Source organism: Chiroxiphia lanceolata, chromosome 11 (assembly GCF_009829145.1).
Source record: "Chiroxiphia lanceolata isolate bChiLan1 chromosome 11, bChiLan1.pri, whole genome shotgun sequence".
NCBI lineage: Eukaryota > Metazoa > Chordata > Aves > Passeriformes > Pipridae > Chiroxiphia > Chiroxiphia lanceolata.
Window position 1 is genome coordinate 9,293,274 of NC_045647.1, and position 18,940 is coordinate 9,312,213.

Consider the following 18,940-nt stretch of genomic DNA (forward strand, 5'->3'; position numbering starts at 1 on the left):
CATTTTCACTTTGACCGAATTATTAATTCTTTCTGGTCATAGGCTGCTAAGATCTCAGGCTGATATTTCACAGCACTTCAGCTTGGGTAGAAGTTAAGAGTGCACCTAGGAAGCTGTGACTGAGATGTTCTCCATTGCATACTAACCAACAAACACTGAGGGTGCAGGGGGGAAGCTCTCTACTGGAATCGTGTCTGGGGGTCTTCCGTACGTCATTTCATACAGTAAGTGTCCAAAGCAATGTACATCAACACCTTCTAAAGTCTGTGGAGGAACAAAAAAAAATACAGCCACAACTCGTTAGTTTTTCACAACTGGTTAACCCATTGCAGAAAAACAGTGATTTTGCATGTGAAGATAGAACAGAGGAACCACTAAGACAGTTCTTAACCACAACCACTTCCCTGCATAACTGTTGCTCAAATGAAATCTTCATGCCTCAAGCTAAAGCAGCCACCACTGTCTTCCTGTATGTGATGATAAAAATGGGATAGCAGTATAGTCAAGTTCTGTAAAAATGTGTGAAGTTGTAAGCTCTTTTCCTACAGCAGTTTAGAAAGCCACACATTGACAGAAATCCCAACTAAGCCCATTTTCTGAGCTAAGTCAACAAGCAAAGAATGAGGTTCATAATAGGACCTGCTGCCACTTTACAGGGAGGTAGATAAAAAGATAGAAAAAAGTGCATATCAAACAAACCTAGGAGAGCCTCCCTTGCTCCTCCTTAGGTTTGTGCAAGCTGTACATACATTCTAAGCTCCCATACAGCATATTTCCAAGATTTCTGAATTGTGTTTAAACAGAAAGGGCTCCTCTTGCTGGAAGATGCTCAGAGCTTTGATGGCACTAACAGATTTGGGCTAACCATGAACTTTTGATCGTTTCTTTGACAACACAGCAGAACTTGTTTAGCAAGGTCAGCAAGCAGCTATCTCGTGATGCTGTATGGAATTTATTACAATGAGAGCCTAAAGGCAGGGCAAGATGCTGCCGGATTGCTGCAACAGGGCAAATTTGTTTTCATACTTTTGCAGGAAGATAATATTTTGCTTTGCAAGCCTGCAGTTAACAGACACCCTTCAAACAAATAAAAACCAGCTTTGAATAGCTAGACATCTGCAAGCATCTCATCAATTTGCACAGTATTCACCAAAGACAAGGCTGATTAATACTCCCACCTAAGCACAAGTAATAAGCTGTGATCACTGGACAAACATACAAGAGAAAAAGTGTGGTAGACAATAAGCACATTCCTATGAAATATAAGACCAGGGTGGAAAGAGATCTTGAAACAACTGTACTTTACCTCTGTTTGTGCCAGCATTGTTATCACAAAAACACTCACCTGCAGTCCCCTTTTACCTGCTTACCTTTGGCCTCAGCCTCACTCCAGTGTGCTGCAACAAAACTGCTGTGCAGCCAAACAGTGATTTGGAGGAAGCAGAAAAGGAATTTGATGGAGAAAAGCTCAAATTAAAAACAGGGGCTTGAGAGAGGTTTTTTTCATTCTAGTCAGTTCTCCACAGAGGTTCAGGATAAAGAGATGCATAAGACTCAGTTGAAGTAATTGTCTGAATCTTACATTAATTTTCCGAAACTGTGAAAAGTATGATCGATAAAATGATGGAAGTCCCAACAAGGAATTTTCTAGATCCAGTAACTTGCAGGTATCCCCATCCAACATCACATTGGCAGAGTGAAGATGGCCGTAAGGAAATCCTTTCTCATGCAAGAATTTTAATACCTGAAAAAAATTCAATACAGAAGCACTGTCACAAGATGCTCTGATGATCTCAAGATCATAAGATCATCAGCTTAAATGCTCCAATACTGCAGCAGATACATAATAAATGAGGCCCCCATTTGGAATGCTTGCTCAACTTGATCTTCTACATCATCTTTGCCTGACTATTTGTTCCCATTTCACTGGTAACACTTCTCACAAAACAAACATTTGATGCTGATCCTCAAAGCAGCAACCTCCCAAAAGAGATCTGGAAACCAAAATTCACAATACTACTGAATAGTTTGAATAAAAAAAAATTTAAAAACACATGAATGACCATGAATTTATGGCACTTGTTCTATTAATTACTTCTTTTCCTTTTTACACAAGGAAAAAACTACAATATCACCTCTCTCCCAGTTAAACTCCACATGCACCAATTGCCTTTTTTTTTTTTTGGTCATAAATGGTCTCACACACACATATCTAAATTCAACTCTCGGCAGCTAATCTCAATTCACATTTACCTTTGAAGTCTGCTGCTGAAATAAAGCTTCTGTGCTCAAAAGTTTGTCTACTTTTCCAGCTAAACCAGTTGGTCTCAAAAAAAAAATCATAAAGGCAAATAAAAGGCATAAAAATAAAGCAAAGAGAAAAGTACCTCTAATATTTGCCTTCCATATGTTTTTATTTGCTGAAGCTCAAGACCTTGAATTTTTTTAGGATTGCAATACTTCTTCAGGAATGGGTCTTTTGGCTTTGCCTTTAAAAAAAATACACATATTGAATATCATGCTGAGAAAAGTCAGTATTTGTCTTAGTTTGCTCAGCAATGGATGGCAAACACTTTTATAAAAGACATACTATGGTCATTCCATACCCATGTGGAGGGTAGACATTACCTTATAAATAAGGTCCTTTAGTGTCCCTTTTTCACTGAATGGTCTAATAACCAGTGCTGAAGATTCATTGGCAGTGGCAAAAGTGATTTTGTAAATATAGGGATGCTATCAAAAGAAGAAAACCATAGGCAAATTTTAGATGACTGATTCTGTAATTCATTTCTGTTCAATTCACAAGTAAGAAAGGATCTGCCTGAATTGTATATTTAAAGTAATAAATTGGATTCTGTTAACGACATTGAATAACCCATGCAAATAAAACTTCACTAAGACATTATTCAATTAGCACATAAATTAAAAAAAGAAAATCCACTATCTTTTTTTTAACAAAACAGACTGGCAGTTTAGACAAATGAAAAATACTGTACTTATTCATGAGCAGCTTTACTGCATGCTTAAGTCATGATAAGCTAATAAATTCATTCCCAGTTTTATACAACTATGGCACATAAGGAAATTCAGCATTAATAGCTGTCATAACAGTTTTATGTCTTCAGAAACTATTATACCAATTTTGCAAAACCAAATGAGAGAGTACAGTTGGAAATAAATTACAGATACAACACAAATACCAACTGAAATTGCTTGTCAGGAGAAGACCCCTTGTTCATGTCTTATTTTAATACAACAGTTTCAGTCTGGCTGGAGTGTTGAGCAGCCTGGTTTTCAGCCTCTCCTGTTACAGGCAACTGCTGAGCTCCAGGACTGCACAGAGATTTACCATTTTAAATACTATCCTTTTCAGCCAGTCTCTCACACACTTAACATCCTCAACTCCTTTTGGAGTCAAATGCCAGTTTTTCAGGCAGAGATGCCTACTGGATTTATAGCGTGGCATTGCACAGGAGTTTAAATTGTACAGCTTCCATTGTACCTCTACTTAGATATTCCTTTTTTTAAGTTCAAAGAACTGAAAAAACATAACAGTCCTTCCACTGCCTCATCCACTGCTGCCTGAGAATATCCCCATCTCATGGGCTAGCAATTACAACTAGATAGTACTATCCTAACAGCCTGAAAGTGTTGAGGAGCTGAAATAAAAGCTCATGACCTCACAGTACTGCACAAGAAGAAAAAAAATTAAATTAACCACAACACTGAATCTCCTGTAATAATTCTGCAGGATTGTAATTTGTGCTGAGAACATGTTGCTTCACATTATATGGGAAATGTAATTAAAAGGTTTGCAAACCTTTAAATGAAAGCAACTCTAAAATTACAAACTGTCTACTAGGCTACATGTGCTTTTGCAAGATGAATCCTTGACATGCACTTCTGTGCACAATCTAAAAGTCTTCAAGTAATACTCACAGAACAGGAAGAAAGAAGTTTCACAGCATACTGTAAGTCTTTGTCAGACAAGTACTTATCAGGGCCAAGATCAGCCTGGAAATAAATAGGAAAAGAATGGTGTCATAAAAGATGTTGTATTCTATAAAGAAAATGTGATCTATATTCTACTCTGGCAAATGAAGGCAGATGTTTGAAGGTATATTTTGAAGAGCAAGCAAGGAAATTACACATACAGAATGAAACCTGAAGAGGCTGAACAAGGCCATGGTTTCACAAACAAACTGTGTGACCATAAATATTACTGCCTCTTTCCTCCCCCAGATCTGACATTCATTATTACCACTGAACGAACTCTGCCAACTCCAAACTGAGGGACTGTGTGCATTGTGAACTGATAAGGCACCTTCTTCCTCTGCACCAAGAAAAACTCCCCTCCTATTGCAGGCTTTAGTGATCTCTGCTCTCCAGTGAAGTCTCACAAACAGCTCTGCTCATACAATTAAGGCAGCAGCACATTTTAGCACAGGAGCAAAAGCAAGTGTTGTCAAAGGACCAGTTCATTCCTCTCTTGCCTAATAGTTTGTCAGTACAACTAAAGATTTGAATAAGAAATCCCACCACTTTAGAAAGGATCATCTTATTATTTTCAGTGAGCAGATTTATATATGGTCAACAGCCACATCATTACAACTAAAGAATCCTGAGGTGCAGGATTGGGAACAAATGGCCAGGCACAGAAACTCATAAACTGGATTTGCCACCAGAGGAAGGAAACACAAGTTCCCACACCACACATCCACCTAATGGCTTTCAAGGTTTGAGCCAAAGCCTGAGCTCTTCAGCCAGTCTCTCTGACACTCTCACATGGTAGTCAAAATAAAATCTTGAGTGAAATTGAGAAAGACTTGAGCATGAGATGAAGGCATATATACCCAGCTTAACACTAGCCGCTCCTTTGGTTGATTCTTTATCTTCATTAAGAAATATTTCTTACGTATTCGCCAACCTATAAAAAAAAAGTCAGCAGCAGCTTTAATTAAACACGACAGGACAAGGTCTGTAAGCAAAGACTTAAGATTGGAATCTTAGGACAACTCATATAGTTGGGAAAAAAATCAGACAAGCTTTCATGCACACATGCTCTTCTTACCTATATCTTTTAATGGTTCTACCACTTCCCACTTTGGCTCTGATCGGAAGAACATTGAAACGTGCTGTAAGGCAATTTCTGGAAAGAAAAATGAGAAGAAGGGAGAAAGAAAGTAGAAAAGAAATTAAAATGTTTTAAAGAGACTATATCATGTAATTATCCACATATTAGGTAAGGTTCAATGCCAGAAGGAAGCCTGCAGGAATTCAGACTAAAAGTCAGCAAAATCACTTCAAAAGGAAATCAGATAAAAACACAGTTAGAAGGCATTTGCATTTTTAACTTGATAACTCAAATCCAGAGAGAAAACAGAGAAAGCATTGCTTGGAAAACTTAGCTTAACAGTCTGCTTTCTATCTCTATTAGATCTACATTTCCGAGTCTAAATCCAATGCTCGCAGCTCAGATTTCCCAAAATAGGAGTACACAACATTAGATCATGAAATGTTTCTGCTATACCTGTAAAAGTACTCACTTTTATCTCTTTAATGTGCATCTATATTGCCATTACTACATGTAAATTATGGAAACTAAACAGTTCTGTTTCACCATGTGTTACTCTGTCCTTTTCTGTGCAGACGAAGGTATTGGGCCAACCATCATGAACCTACATACATTTGGGGGGCTGGAGGGAGGACACCCGTCTTGTTAGTGAATTCTCCCACAGCTGGGAACACAACTGGTTTATTCATGAAGTGACCCGAGGGGAAATCTCAATGAGAAGTGGTGACAGCAGGGGGAGAAAGGGAATCATGCTAACAAGGAATTTTCTCTAACATGGCTTATCTTGGCATAGAAAACCAGCAAAAAGGTAAGGATGTGTTGATCTCTCCCTCTATACTGTATATACACTGTATCTTCTCTCTATATAAATATGCTAGAAAAAAAAGTGTAATAAATATCATCTCACTGCTCCAGTATTTAAAAAAATCACAAACTGATGGTCTCTAAAGACCATAGGCAATGATGTCTGTGCTACCAAGTTCCCAGCAACTGGCAGGAAACACAATCTTGATGAAAGTTCTGAGAACTAACACAGAAGTCACAGTGTCTCCTAGAGGATTTAAATTGCTTGCTCAGCATTTGCCAGACAAACTGCATCCATAAAGAGTTACTAAGAATTTACAACTCCTGCACAGCTTATCATAAACATCCGGTAAATGTGCTTTGCACTTTGAAGCTGAAGACACCAGAATGTTACATAAAGGGAGAGAAAACAGACAAGTGAAAAGGAAGTAGTGAGTTCCTGCTTCAGGAGACTCTGCTTTTATGAAAACAAGCTTTGCATTTTGCAAAGAGCTGGTTTGCCCGTGAACTAAATCTGTGGAGTGGGTTTGATCACTAAGAGGAAGTTTTTTCAGTCTGTAAGAAAAATATTTAGTGGTTTCCAATAGCTGAAATAATACAAATTCAAAGAAGAAACATTTAGTAGTGAAGAAACTGATCACTGGGTTACCATTTTAAAGGGATACAGTGACTGTCCAGTATTTGTGGGAAGAAGGTGTCTAACTTATTCAAGCCTTGTAAAAGTACTAAACCTAGCTCAAACAATTAGTTCTGGAAGTCTCACACCCCAAAGCAACAGTAGGAGCTGAACAAGATGACCACAATTGTTCCTGTTGAAAGATTCAGTGTTGAGAAGATTGGCAGTTTTAGCAGAACATGGAGTGGACAAACTTTACTCCACCTTACACTCCGACAGACAAATGACTTCCCAACAGCAACCCTCTCCATTTATCACCAACTCTCCCTCCCCCAAGTTCTGCTTATCTTGACCCTCTGTGAAATAATTCAAATATTTAGATTTGACAGCCTCAGCATGATCCATGCACAGAGCTGGAGAAGCCTTATCATAAATAATCACATGCACAATATAACAATTTTGAAGGTTGTTCCCCACAGGTTTTAGTGGAGATCCTTGCCAGCATTCATGGAAGATACACACACATCCTAAAGTCAAACTGTAATGCAGTTTTGTATTTCCTACTTACCAGTGTAGTTTACAGAATAGCTGTTTGGGTCCAAGAATTTCTTTACCAGTTCACAGTTAGACAGTATGTGATGGGTGGTAATTACATCGAGATAGGCCTGGAGTCCCTTCTGTCTTTCAGCGATGAATTCACGCTCCATATTTCCAATCAATTTTTTTGGAGGAAGAGGTAGACTTAGAGTTGAGATCTTAAAAAGAGAGGAAAAATTACTAGCCTTGCTCTCAAAATGCCTCAGGGATATAAACTGGCAACTCAGAAAGTAAAAGACTCTCAGCAGCAAGCTAACTACTTGATAACTCGTGCATATACAAGCTTTTATATTTTTCCTAAGTACTGTTATCAGAGTCAGATGACAGCTCACATCCCACTGTGAAGAGATTAGTAAATGGAACAACACTGAAAATACAAGGAGACAAATTTTGCTAGTGACTCATACATTTAAGATCACTACACAAAACTTTCAGATACTAAATGGCTACAATTTTCAGCCAGACCCTTCCTACGACATACCTCTGCCACAGAACAAAAACTATTCACACCTTACCATTTTCTGTGGATAAGATTTATGCTTTCTCATTTCATGAAGTGCAGATTAATAATTTTCCTTTGCCTCTATGACTTTGTAGGTAATTTAAAGCCCTTTCTGTCAGTACTTTAAATCTGTAATTTCAAACGTGGTGCAACTTTTCCATTTTCTCTTCAGAATTTGCTACTGTACATTTTTTTTAAATTCTATACATCTTTCAACCCAGAAATAGCTGCAATCTACCAGTGGACATAGAGTAGTTGTTTTACGCTGACACTAGTGATCCAAAACTTCAGAAAAAAAAAATCAGAGAAATCCTTCAAAATAGGATGATGAAAAAATGTACAGAAATTCAAAGCCTTATGTAAGTCAGATCAAAGAGATCATCCTCTGTGTTTATATTCAATTACATCATATACATCATGTGAATTGCCAGAATACATTTTTCATGTTGTTAACATATTGTTGTCTTTGCAGATCAAAGCACCTGCCTTGGGTAAGCTGAATCTCCATAGGAGTTATCTTTAAGAACTGTGTGTTGCAGGAATCAATTACACCAGATGCAACAACCTCATTTCTAAAGCAAATAGTTCACCAGGGAGAAGACAGGGACTTCTGGTGTTTGAACAACTTTCATTTTAACTAGTGGAAAAGGTAAAGGATTAGTTTGACAAACTAGGACAGAAAGAAGAACCATTCCCTTTCCTTTTTACCTCATACATTTGAACACAGGAGTTGTTGCCTACTAAGTTTAGCACTTCTACTTCACCATTTTCTGACTGCAAATTATGGACTGAAAAAGAACTACAACTATGTCTGGATTACAGAAGATGTTTATAAAAATCATCCTTTTCACTGAGAATTTTTAATGCTCTTTTACACACAAGGGAAAAAAACACCTAGGAATAAACCCAAAAGCAACCATATACCACTCACAGTCAGTAATTCACCAAATTAGTTTTAACACCAGAGGCAAATCGAACTCTCCTTTGTCAGACCACTCCAATTCAAAACCAAGTTTCTAAACAAAAACTAAATCCTTTTCTGGTACTACTCACTTAAAAAGCATGTCAAATGATAATCACCTTTACCTTCTTGACCTGACAGCCAGCTATCATCAGAGAGACACTGACTCTAGTTCAGATATTTTCAAACCACTATTATTTGTTTTAAAACTTAGACATCTGCTATTTTTCAGCAGAAAGTAACATTCAGGTCCAGGTTTTTGTAGCAATCTGACAAAACACACAGCACAGCGAGATAGCTGTCTGTCCTAGAAGGACACCTCACTGAGGTCCTGACCTTGCCAAGACCTCACATGCTTTCAAACACCAGTAATATTTCTCTGTGGCCCCAGCTCACCACTGTAGCCAAGATGGGCTTCATCATGGAAGAACCTGGGAATTAACATTCTTATCTTCAAACCACAGACTGCTCAGGAATGTCTGTTCAAAAGCTGCAATAAAATGCTTCACAAAAGCCAGATATCTTGCTGTGAATTCCAGTGCTTCCAGTACTTCACTTAACAAAACAGAATAGCAGTCAATGATCTCCACACATCTCTGTCAAATAAGGGAAGAGGAAGAAATGCAGGACAGACTGGAAGGAGCTTTTCAATCCAGTATAGTTGAGAGTTCAGGGAATCTGGCTTGAAACTTTCTGATACAAATCAGGGTCACAAGAATGCATTCCCAAGCCTAGACAGTTTTGAAATTCTTGATCCTTAGTATTATTAGATAGGTAGCACCAGATTAACAGCAGAAAATTTGCATTCCAACTCAACTGCAGCTGTGTTCAAATACAAACACCAAAATCTACAAAGAGGTCAAGTATGCCATGAGAACTTGAAGAACTTGGGGCTTTACATCCAAAAGAAGCTCCAGCAGTTTTTCCAGCTGCATTTTAGTTTTGAAGGAAGAAGATTGGAGTTTGGTATCTTCCTATTGGTCCTTGTTTTATACTGGTTTTTGGAGGGTTGCTTTGTGTGGAGTTTTGTTTGTTTACTCCTATTTCAATATACACAGGATGAAAGTTTAAAGAGTTTAAAAACAAGTCATGGGACCTGAGTACTGTGACAGAATATTGTTGCTTAGAGTTCTGGATGGAAAGAACTGAGGAGTGTTGCACTGTCTTAATGGATGCGAAAACTTCAGCTCCAGCATCACAAACAGCAATTTATAAAAAATCCAAAACAGTGGGAGAAAAGAGCAATTTTACCATGATTCTCACTAGTTACTGTCTGCCCTGACATTTGGAGCTAGGCTGGAGAAGCAGTAGTTTGTCAAAAGCAGAGTTGTGCATCTTTCATAAAGGCTTAAAACTCTATTCTTGTCCTCCTGCTGGGCAGATAATGAAGAATAACACTTTTTAGGGTGGTTCTCTGCATGAGCCAGAAAAAGCTTCTCCAAGCAGAGACGCAATTTTACCTTTCCAGACTGTGGGAAGCAGACTCAGGAGTTCGAAAATCAAGGTGAGAGAAGTAGTTTTCATTGAAGGAGTCAAGTGCTAAAGATCATGGCCTGCTAATTTAGCCATGCTCTCATATCCTCTCATCGAAGTTAGACGTATGTTTTGATTATTCTGTTTGATGTTTTCCAGTCATCCAAGAAGCTGATGTTTTTGTCCTAGATCTTGGTCTCCCTCTTGTTTCAAATTCCCCCTTATCCCACTCTGCATGTTGCTGTCAGATAATTTCCTGAACCCTCCCCTTTTAGCATTCACCTCTGTCTCAGATAAAAAGGCTTTTTCTTTATCATACATAACCTATTTACCTTCACTTTCTAGACCTTCCAACTAGACCTAACCTTGCAGTACCTGTCATTTCTGAATTTTAAGATTTAAAGGCCCATTGCTTTCTCTACTAAAGGTGCCCCATTTGAAATGTAAATGAGAAGGCATAAAGCTTTTTCATGCCTTAATACATCCTATTCCCCAGGGTTAAGAGGAGCTTGTTATAGGTGGCTGCAAAAGTGAACTCTTTCTTCTTTTTAAAACTTTCTCAAAATTCTTTCTCTGTGATCTGTATCAAAACTTGACTACGGTTAAGACCACAATGACCCCTAGGTACTCTGATGACTAGTACCATCTCATCTCCATGTTCCCCTGGGTGTTTATCTAATTTTAAATCTTGGATGTCTCTGGAGCAGGAGACATCTCGGTATTGCATTTATTCAGCACATCACAGACAAGGTTTCTAGGTCATGATAAAAGTTCCTATGTGCTACTGCACATTCAACAGAATAATTCAACAAGGCAACCAAGTTGCATCTGTTGAATTATGACTAATTTGTCCTCCCATCCACCTTCAGCAAAGGAATTGGTTACAGCTCACAATTCAATACTCTTACAGGGCTTTGCTCACCAAGGATCATCAAGCAGACAGTTGATTAAACTGGGGAGGTAAAGAGGAATTGGAAACACCATTAAACTCTTGAATTCATGCAACATTTAACAGGGAAAAAAAATTCAACCTCACAAAAATCTACCCTCAAACTGCATAATTTATTTTTTATCTTGTTTGCCTACTACCATGGAAGTCCCAAATAAGAGTTTCAACCCTGTAGATGCTCATCAGTCCTGCTCCCCCCTTTTCCAAACACACTCACATACACCCTGCTTTTTCCCACACAAACTAAAAAGAAATAATTGTCCTAAAAAGCAGAAGAAAACACACAGTGAGTCCAGTGTTTGACCAAGGAACACTCCTCAGTGACACAGAAAACCATCACATGAGAAGCAGCATCTGGTAGTGCTTTTAGACGAATATAAATAATGGGACACATAGCACTTCAATGCTGAATTTATAAGGTTGGTATGTGCCTTGGCTTTCTCCAAATCAAAGAAGGAACAAATAAAAACACATAAAACCGGAACAAGTCACAGTACTGAAGGGAAAGATTCAGTATCTGCCAATTTCCTCCATTTCTATATAAATTGATCCTGTTGATGCTAAAATTCAATTTTATATGGGAAAATGTAGGAGTGAAAAAGTACACATTCAAGTTCCATTTGAAGTCACAGTTTCTCTTTACAGCTATGTGAATTTTTATTTCTTCTTCACTGCAATATATAAAAATATCACAAGCCATTTTAAATATACCCTTCTAATGACACTTTATATTTATATATCAAGGGTGAAAGTTACCTGCAAGCTGTTATTAAGTAAGTCAAAGTCACTGTATCGCCTCACAATCTGCAAAATAAAAGACAAAGTTCAGGAAAACAAATTACTTTTTCCATTAGCATTTTACTCCTCAAAATCACATCAGAGAAAAGTAATTCCCACTTATAATCATCTTCTTTTAACAATTCTTGTACAAAGCTGCTGGATTTATGTCACATTGCCAGAGAGCAAAGCAGGTTTTAATCACATCTCAATCAGACAGAAAATGCATTTCTAAACATTATCTTAAAACAGTTTGAAAAATATTTGTGAGCAAAGTTGTCTGCAAACAAGACATTTTTGCCATATTAGATGCAACAACTTTTCATAGTCATCTTCATTACTACTTCTTGGTTTTGCTGCTCAGTAAGGCTGTGTTTTTAGCCCTAAGGAAGGCAAACTAGCATTTGAGATTTTAAAGTGATGGTTGTATCAACACATAGTACTAACACATGAGAGGCATTTTTCCTGGAATATTCAGAATAGTAGCAGACAACACGCCTTCTGTAGCTGGCAGCAGTACTGGTTTTGTGTTAGTTTTTGACCAAAAGTATTCAAGCACTTCATGTTCTCAATTCCAAATGAACATTTCTCTTTCCAGCTCAAATCTGAAAAGCTAGGAAGACACAATTTTCAAACTCTTCCTAAAAAGGCATCCTGGTTACATGAGCCACAGCTTAAGAAATTACCTGCCAACTGTTTTCTGCTGAAACTCCTCTCTGAACACGGATTATGTATTCCTAATAAAAGGAAAAAAATATTAGAAATGAGAACGAATAAGCTGAAGAAAGTTATTAAGTACTTCTCCAACTATGACCACTAACACTGAGAAACAGAAAATTCAGATCCTGCACCTAGGGGAAGGTCCAAGATTGGTTTGCTCACACCCATCCCTAGCAACTGTCTCACTCTGCTTCCCAGTGTGGAAGACGAGGAGAGGTCCAGGAGCTTGCACTTGAACAGTTTAATTTAGTTACAGAGAAAGACAGTAAAAGCATACACAGCACACATCTCTACCAACAACAAGAAACCTCTCCTTACCTCACCTCCAATATCCAACAAGCACCCCCAGGAACTACTGCCACCACCATAACAGAGCAACATGCCAGTAAATAACCACAGCTGCCCAACCTTCAATTACTTTTGTACTGGAAAGGTTACCACAAAAGCTGTGGAATGTGCTTGGGTAACTAGAACATCTCAGTTTCTCATGATGGTAATTCTTCATTTATAATGCAGGCTTAATGTTAAATATTTATATATTAACTATGCAGATACATCTAAATCTCAGTAAGGAACTTCTGAATTTTAAGAACTAATAATTCTTCCACCACAATTACATTCATAAATCACAATTTTTTTCAGTCTCTTCATTTCAAGCTCCACTGTACCTTTTGTAGATCAATGCCTGGTCATAAATACAGCAATAGCATTGGAAATTTATTCAATTATCTCAAATATAGATATGAAGTATTTTATACACCCAATCAGGCATACTTCAAGGCAGCCATGACTTTGTTTACCCCTTTGTTCAGTTTGAAAACAGCTCTAAAAACACTTTTGACGTTTCAAATATCATAAACAAGGCAAATCCTTTTCCTAGAAATCCTATATTCGCCATTTTAGATATTGTTTAATTAGTAAGGAAATAAAATTATTCTGGGCTGACTGTAGTAATTGATACTTCTTTGCCGTTTGCTTACACAAAGCTCTATAAATGCTGTTCTTTTCAAAGTCTTATTACAGAGATTATCCCACAGCCACATAATTTACATTGAAAAACAGGCTTGGCTGGGGTGGCAGGACCCTGTACTGGGGCTCAAAGTGCCACTAAACCCCCCAGGCTTCCCCAGGGAATGAGCACAATCACACCACGCACCTGCAGCTACACAATCAAAGGGAGAATGAAAAATTCTGAGCCAAACACAAATTCACACCAGGGCTCACAGCATTCCCAAGCTGGAACATGCAAAAAGCTCCCTGCACTTGTGCCAACCAATGCACGAGGACCCACCAGCCCCTGCCTGCAGCGCAGCAGCACATGATGCACCGCTGTCAGCCAGCTCAGATGACTTCATTCACCCCGGGACAAACTTTAAAACATGTTTTATGTAAAGTGCTGAACAATTTTTCCATTTCAAATGCTATTTCGCTGAATTGCTCACATCAACAGGAGTCTTACACAAAAAGGACTGATCAGAGCATTATGCACATTTCCAGATATTAAAATTTATGCTGCGTTCCAAATTATTGTGAACAAACAATAAGGAAATCACAACAAATAAACAAAGGTATTTCCTGCACCTTGTGTTTAATGCCAAATTTGTCCATTCCATAACAATAACTCTGTCTGACATGTACCTGCCTACCAACTAGATAATTCAATTAACTGAGCGCTTGATTCATGAACTATTATAAACTCAGGTTCACAGTTAAGAATCCATCTCATGCACTTTTAAGTATTTTCTTTCAGGCACTGTGAAGTGTCTTCTGCTTTTGGAATTTGCCTTCCAAACCCCACAAAATAATTCTCCTCTTTAAAATGAAATGAAATTAAAAACTGTTACACTGAAAAACATAAATATACCATTGGAGCAAACAAAGAAAGTGCGGCACATCAGAGAATCCCTCCACAGAATTAAATTCTCATTTAACATCTACCAAGTAATTAGTGTAAATCAAGAATTATGACTCTTCCAGACAAGAGGCAAAAGCAACACTTACCAGTTGGTATTGCCTTATGTGTTCAACCTTACCTAATCCAGATTTTATTTTTTCAAGTTTCCTTCCAAAGCCCAGTGCTGCTGAGTCAAAAATGCTATGCATTTTCTAAAATTCACTTAAAATATCCTTTATTATCAAAGCTGTCAAATATCTGTAGCAAGTTTGAACCACCTAGCCTTGAGAAGAAACAAGACTAGTAAGCATGAAAATCAATGTGATTTATCGCATTTCTTGTCCTAGCAGCTAAGATAGAAGTGACAGAAATTCAAGATGTCACAAACCAAAACACGTAACTGTTATACTAGAATTAAAGTGTCTATTTTCAGAAAATCAGCCTTTCATGCTCACTCCATATTCTCTTCTCTCACCCATTTGAAATCATAATTATGGTGTCTTCCTGCAAAACAAGAAGCCCAAATCCTCATAAATAGTAACATAAATCCACAGAGCTGATTGTAATTCAACTGGTGTAATTATGTTTGGAAACTGTATGACAGAAGTCAATTAAAGGGACACCTGGAAACCCATATTCACCACTAAAGTGGCCTTTCCTGTTTTGTGAGCATTTCTGCATTTTGGGAAGTAGGAAGAGGCTACTTCACACACAGACAAAAAACTGCAACAACTGCTTATTCATCAAGTCTCAAAGGAACGTTGGCTGTTCCTCTGAAAAACCACGTCAGTGATGATTCACCACGTGCAGTCATTCATCTTTTCTAGGATTTTGAAAGAAGCAGAGTTATTGCTCAATCCCTTGTAGCATTTACTCTTCCTCCAGTGATTATCATTTTCTACTGTACCCCAAGAAAGCGCTCCCGGGCAGGCAGAACACAAACTCATTAGACAACCATCAAAGCATCTTCTTGCACACAACCACTCTGGTCAACACAGCAGTCGGTTCTTCTGGAGGGTCCAGGGATAAACAACTCGGGGCTAAGAGCCCATTCTCACAGGAAGATTATATAAAAAAAGACCATATTTGGGCCACAACTATTTTTCCCTACATATACTTGAGCATTTTCCCATCCAGTTCTGCCTTGATGCCCTAAAACACTGACTGTAATGAATAATTGTCCACCCTGTCAATCGAATGAAAAAGCCTAAATGCTCTTCTGGGTTTTGGGGTATTTTTCCCCCAAAGTTGATAAGGAAATTGAAAGTCAACAAATAGCTGTAGTAGAAAAAACAGGATAAGAAATACAATCCCATTCCCAGTGTCTGCCATGGCTACACATAATCAGCAGACCATAGTATCCTGAGTTTTAGTGAGAAGTTGATACTTCCTATTGCCTCCGCGTGGCAACAAGCTTGTTGTGGGATTATAATTAGCACCACTGATATATGCTTCCCAGAGGACCAGAGAAGAGCTCTCAACTCTTCAAGCCTAAATGCACAAAAGCCTTTATTACTCTGCCAAATTCTGTTTTGGTTAGGGAAAAAAAATCTGAATTACAACAATCTTCTTCTGACACTGCCTGATAGGGGGACTGAGACTGTGCCCATAGGAAACACATAAAAGCATAGGGAAAACAGAGAGGCACAGTCAGGATCATTTCTGTTTAGCTGCATCATCCAACCTAGGCAAACAGAATGGAAAAGGCTTCAGAAAGGGCTAGTAATCACCAGAGTTCATTCCTGCCAACAATTTTAGGAATCAACAACCAGGCTCGGTGAGGTCTAGGTTAGCTACACTCATGCAGAAATTCCCATGGCATCTTTCACTCCTACATGAATAACTCAGAATCTTTCCTATGACTCAGTTTACCAAATAACTTCAAAGGAGCCCTAACAGCTGCTGGTTGGCAAAGAAAGGTCTCAGCTTTCACAGGAGAGACAACAGAGAGACAACAGAGAAACAATAGAGAGAGAATCTCCCGCTACTGATTTTGCCCGTGGGCAGCAAGGTCACTGCCAGCAGCTACACAGGGGACACCTACAAGACAGGCCACACAACCATTCCCAAGACAACCTCCATGGATCCCTCCAGACTCCCCACATAGGTAAGGTTTGTACATCTGCTCCTCTTTGTACCAGTATTGTCAACCAGTTCCTGACACAACCTTGATATTCCAGCAGCAGTTCAAAATACATTTTTAAAGATGCCAAGGAAAGCAGTTTTACCTATGGGATAATTTCCTGGCTGCTCCAATTAGTCAAAAAAGAGGAAACTGGTGCCAGGAGGAGGAGGTTGGGAGCAGGGAAAGCTGTATGATCCCAGTTGCACACTGTCATTTTCTAAAATCTTCTTGCTAACACTACAGAGTTCTGGATAGAGTTTTTGAAAAGGAGTATTCTCCAAAAATCCACATGGATCAGTGATAACCACATTGCATTTCTCCAATCCTTTGCCAGTAACAGTTTCACAATCACTGAGTGGGATTACCATTATCCTGAACTTACCCATTTTCATGCAGAGCCAACATTTAGGTGTTTTTTTCCCCCAAATTCACCAAGATTAGCCCCTGGTATTCCAGCATTTATTAAAACACTAGCATCAGCAGCTCAGCGCTGCTCAGCAAAATTTTGTTAACATTCCTATGTGCAAATCATACAGCAAAGTATGTTCAATGTTTAACAACTGCTGTTTACCACCATTCCTAGTTTTTGAAACAGGAAGCAAACAGGAAAGAAGGCTTTTGTAGAGACAAAATAGGAAAGAACTAATGGTGAATTTAGAGATTCTTAAAATAAAATGTAGAGTGTCACCAATATTGGGAAATACATTCTGTTTTGCCAAGAAACTAGTCTCTAAATTTCCAGCTCAGGACAGTCAGCCTGTTTTTCCACTGATTTCTGCTGTACGTCTGTTTAATCCAACAGGCTTGAAAAGCCAACCATTATAAAGATCCAGGTCACCTTCAGGTCACATCAACTAAAAGTTTGGAAGGGCTTTATTTTATAAGCATTAAAGAGAGGAAAGCCTAATTAAGCATGAATACAATCCCTGCTTAAGTAGGTTGGATTGGAACAATTTCTAGTAAGAAGCTCTTTTAAATGTTTATTTAGAAAATCTCCCATGTGAAAAGTAGCAACAAGACCAGGAAAGCTGCTCAGCCTCAGAGACCTCTCTGTTACAGGGCACAGTATTTATTTGCTATTGCACAACCTGCCATTAAGCCCATCTGAGGCAGAAGCAGCAGCAGGCTGGTGTTTCACGACATTTTAAACAATGCAGGTGTGTGTGTGTGTCCTGTTTGTACCATTCACACATTGTATCACTGCTCTAGTAATGAGTCAGCCATTCAGTAAGGGAAAGCTATGAAGTAGGACAACTGCAGGGAAAAAATAGGACACACATTTACATGTAATGAAACTTACTGAACAAGGAAACAACTGAAACATGAGAAATCACGGATTTTCAGTGCCCTGCATCACCATGGCCTTCACCAGAAAGGCAAAATACTGAGTATTTTTCAGGAAATACTCAGTAGCCAACAAAAATATTCTAATTAGGATTTACTAAAGTATGATATGGCAACTAATGTTTTAACTGCAATCTTTGCAGGAGCTACAAATGCAATACTAATTTCCTGAGTTCAGTGAAGGAAACCATAAGGTTGGAATATCTAAAATTAGGTGTGATGAAAGAGCTACCTTTTGTGAGCTCAGGCTGGTGGGGAGGTGGGAGGTGGCCAAGGTTACTTTTAAGTCCAGTGGAGGAACTGCATTTCTGTAACCTCAAACAAGTGAACTCTAATAGCTTCCTGTCTAAAGCCACGTCTAAAAGTAACTTCATGTTTGTTTTTGTTCAAAGTGAAGGCAACCTTGCAGAGATTGAATTCCTTATAAAGCAGATGCGCAAAGTCCTTTACAAGCTTTTAAACCAAATTCTACTCTTCTAGAAACATATGGCTCCATTTTTGTATTCAGAACAATATAGGAAAGATATAAATGCTTTTTCAACGTTTTTCTAATCTAAAAGCTGTGAGTGTCAACATTCATCATTGCTCAAGGAAAACTAAAAACTCTGAAAGTATGTTATGAGAGGGATTTATTTCAGCTGTTCATTTCCAAATGCCTTTAAGACAACAATGTACTGCAGCAAAGCTGACTGTTTCACTACTTCAATTTCAAAACATGAAACACATGAAAAAGCAAAATTGCTTCAGAAAAGAATTAAGGAATGTTCAGAAGTCTATGTACAACTCAATAGCAGTTCTACTGCTGAAAAGTGCTCTAAGAGTTGTATGTGCACATGTGCAGTTCTTATTAAGGCATGTGTCCAGATTATTGTGGAAGAAAATAGCATCCTATTTCAAGGCTTAGAAAGAAAGCCACTTCTAAATAGTGAACACAGATGAAATACTGCAATATGAAGCAAGTTCAACAGCCAACATTTATTAAAGCTTTAGTGCTGAAATTGCCTCTGTTGTCAGAATACAACATTTGGCGTCAAGATGAGACACTTGCAAATGGCTTAATATATTGGATGTAATTCTGCTCCTATTGAAGTCAAGGAATGCAGC

At 38.3% G+C, this 18,940-nt stretch overlaps 1 protein-coding gene across 9 annotated transcripts in view; it reads right to left on the reverse strand.

Moving 5' to 3' along the window:
* Window positions 1-18,940, reverse strand: part of PXK (PX domain containing serine/threonine kinase like) — a 35,756-nt gene that overhangs the window by 13,019 nt on the left and 3,797 nt on the right. For 8 of the 9 annotated variants that reach the window (XR_004359139.1, XM_032699438.1, XM_032699437.1 and 5 more), the window contains exons 2-11: window positions 12,440-12,490; window positions 11,733-11,780; window positions 7,063-7,249; window positions 5,072-5,149; window positions 4,854-4,927; window positions 3,940-4,014; window positions 2,629-2,733; window positions 2,388-2,489; window positions 1,583-1,744; window positions 147-264 (exon numbers count right to left, since the gene is read on the reverse strand). Coding sequence is in view for 8 of the 9 variants with exons in the window: in XM_032699438.1 (XP_032555329.1) it covers window positions 147-264; window positions 1,583-1,744; window positions 2,388-2,489; window positions 2,629-2,733; window positions 3,940-4,014; window positions 4,854-4,927; window positions 5,072-5,149; window positions 7,063-7,249; window positions 11,733-11,780; window positions 12,440-12,490 (1,000 nt within the window). In the remaining variant the exon portion in view is untranslated. Of the gene's footprint in view, window positions 1-146; window positions 265-1,582; window positions 1,745-2,387; window positions 2,490-2,628; window positions 2,734-3,939; window positions 4,015-4,853; window positions 4,928-5,071; window positions 5,150-7,062; window positions 7,250-11,732; window positions 11,781-12,439; window positions 12,491-18,940 lie in introns of those variants that run through there. The other variant, XM_032699445.1, reaches the window with a different exon arrangement.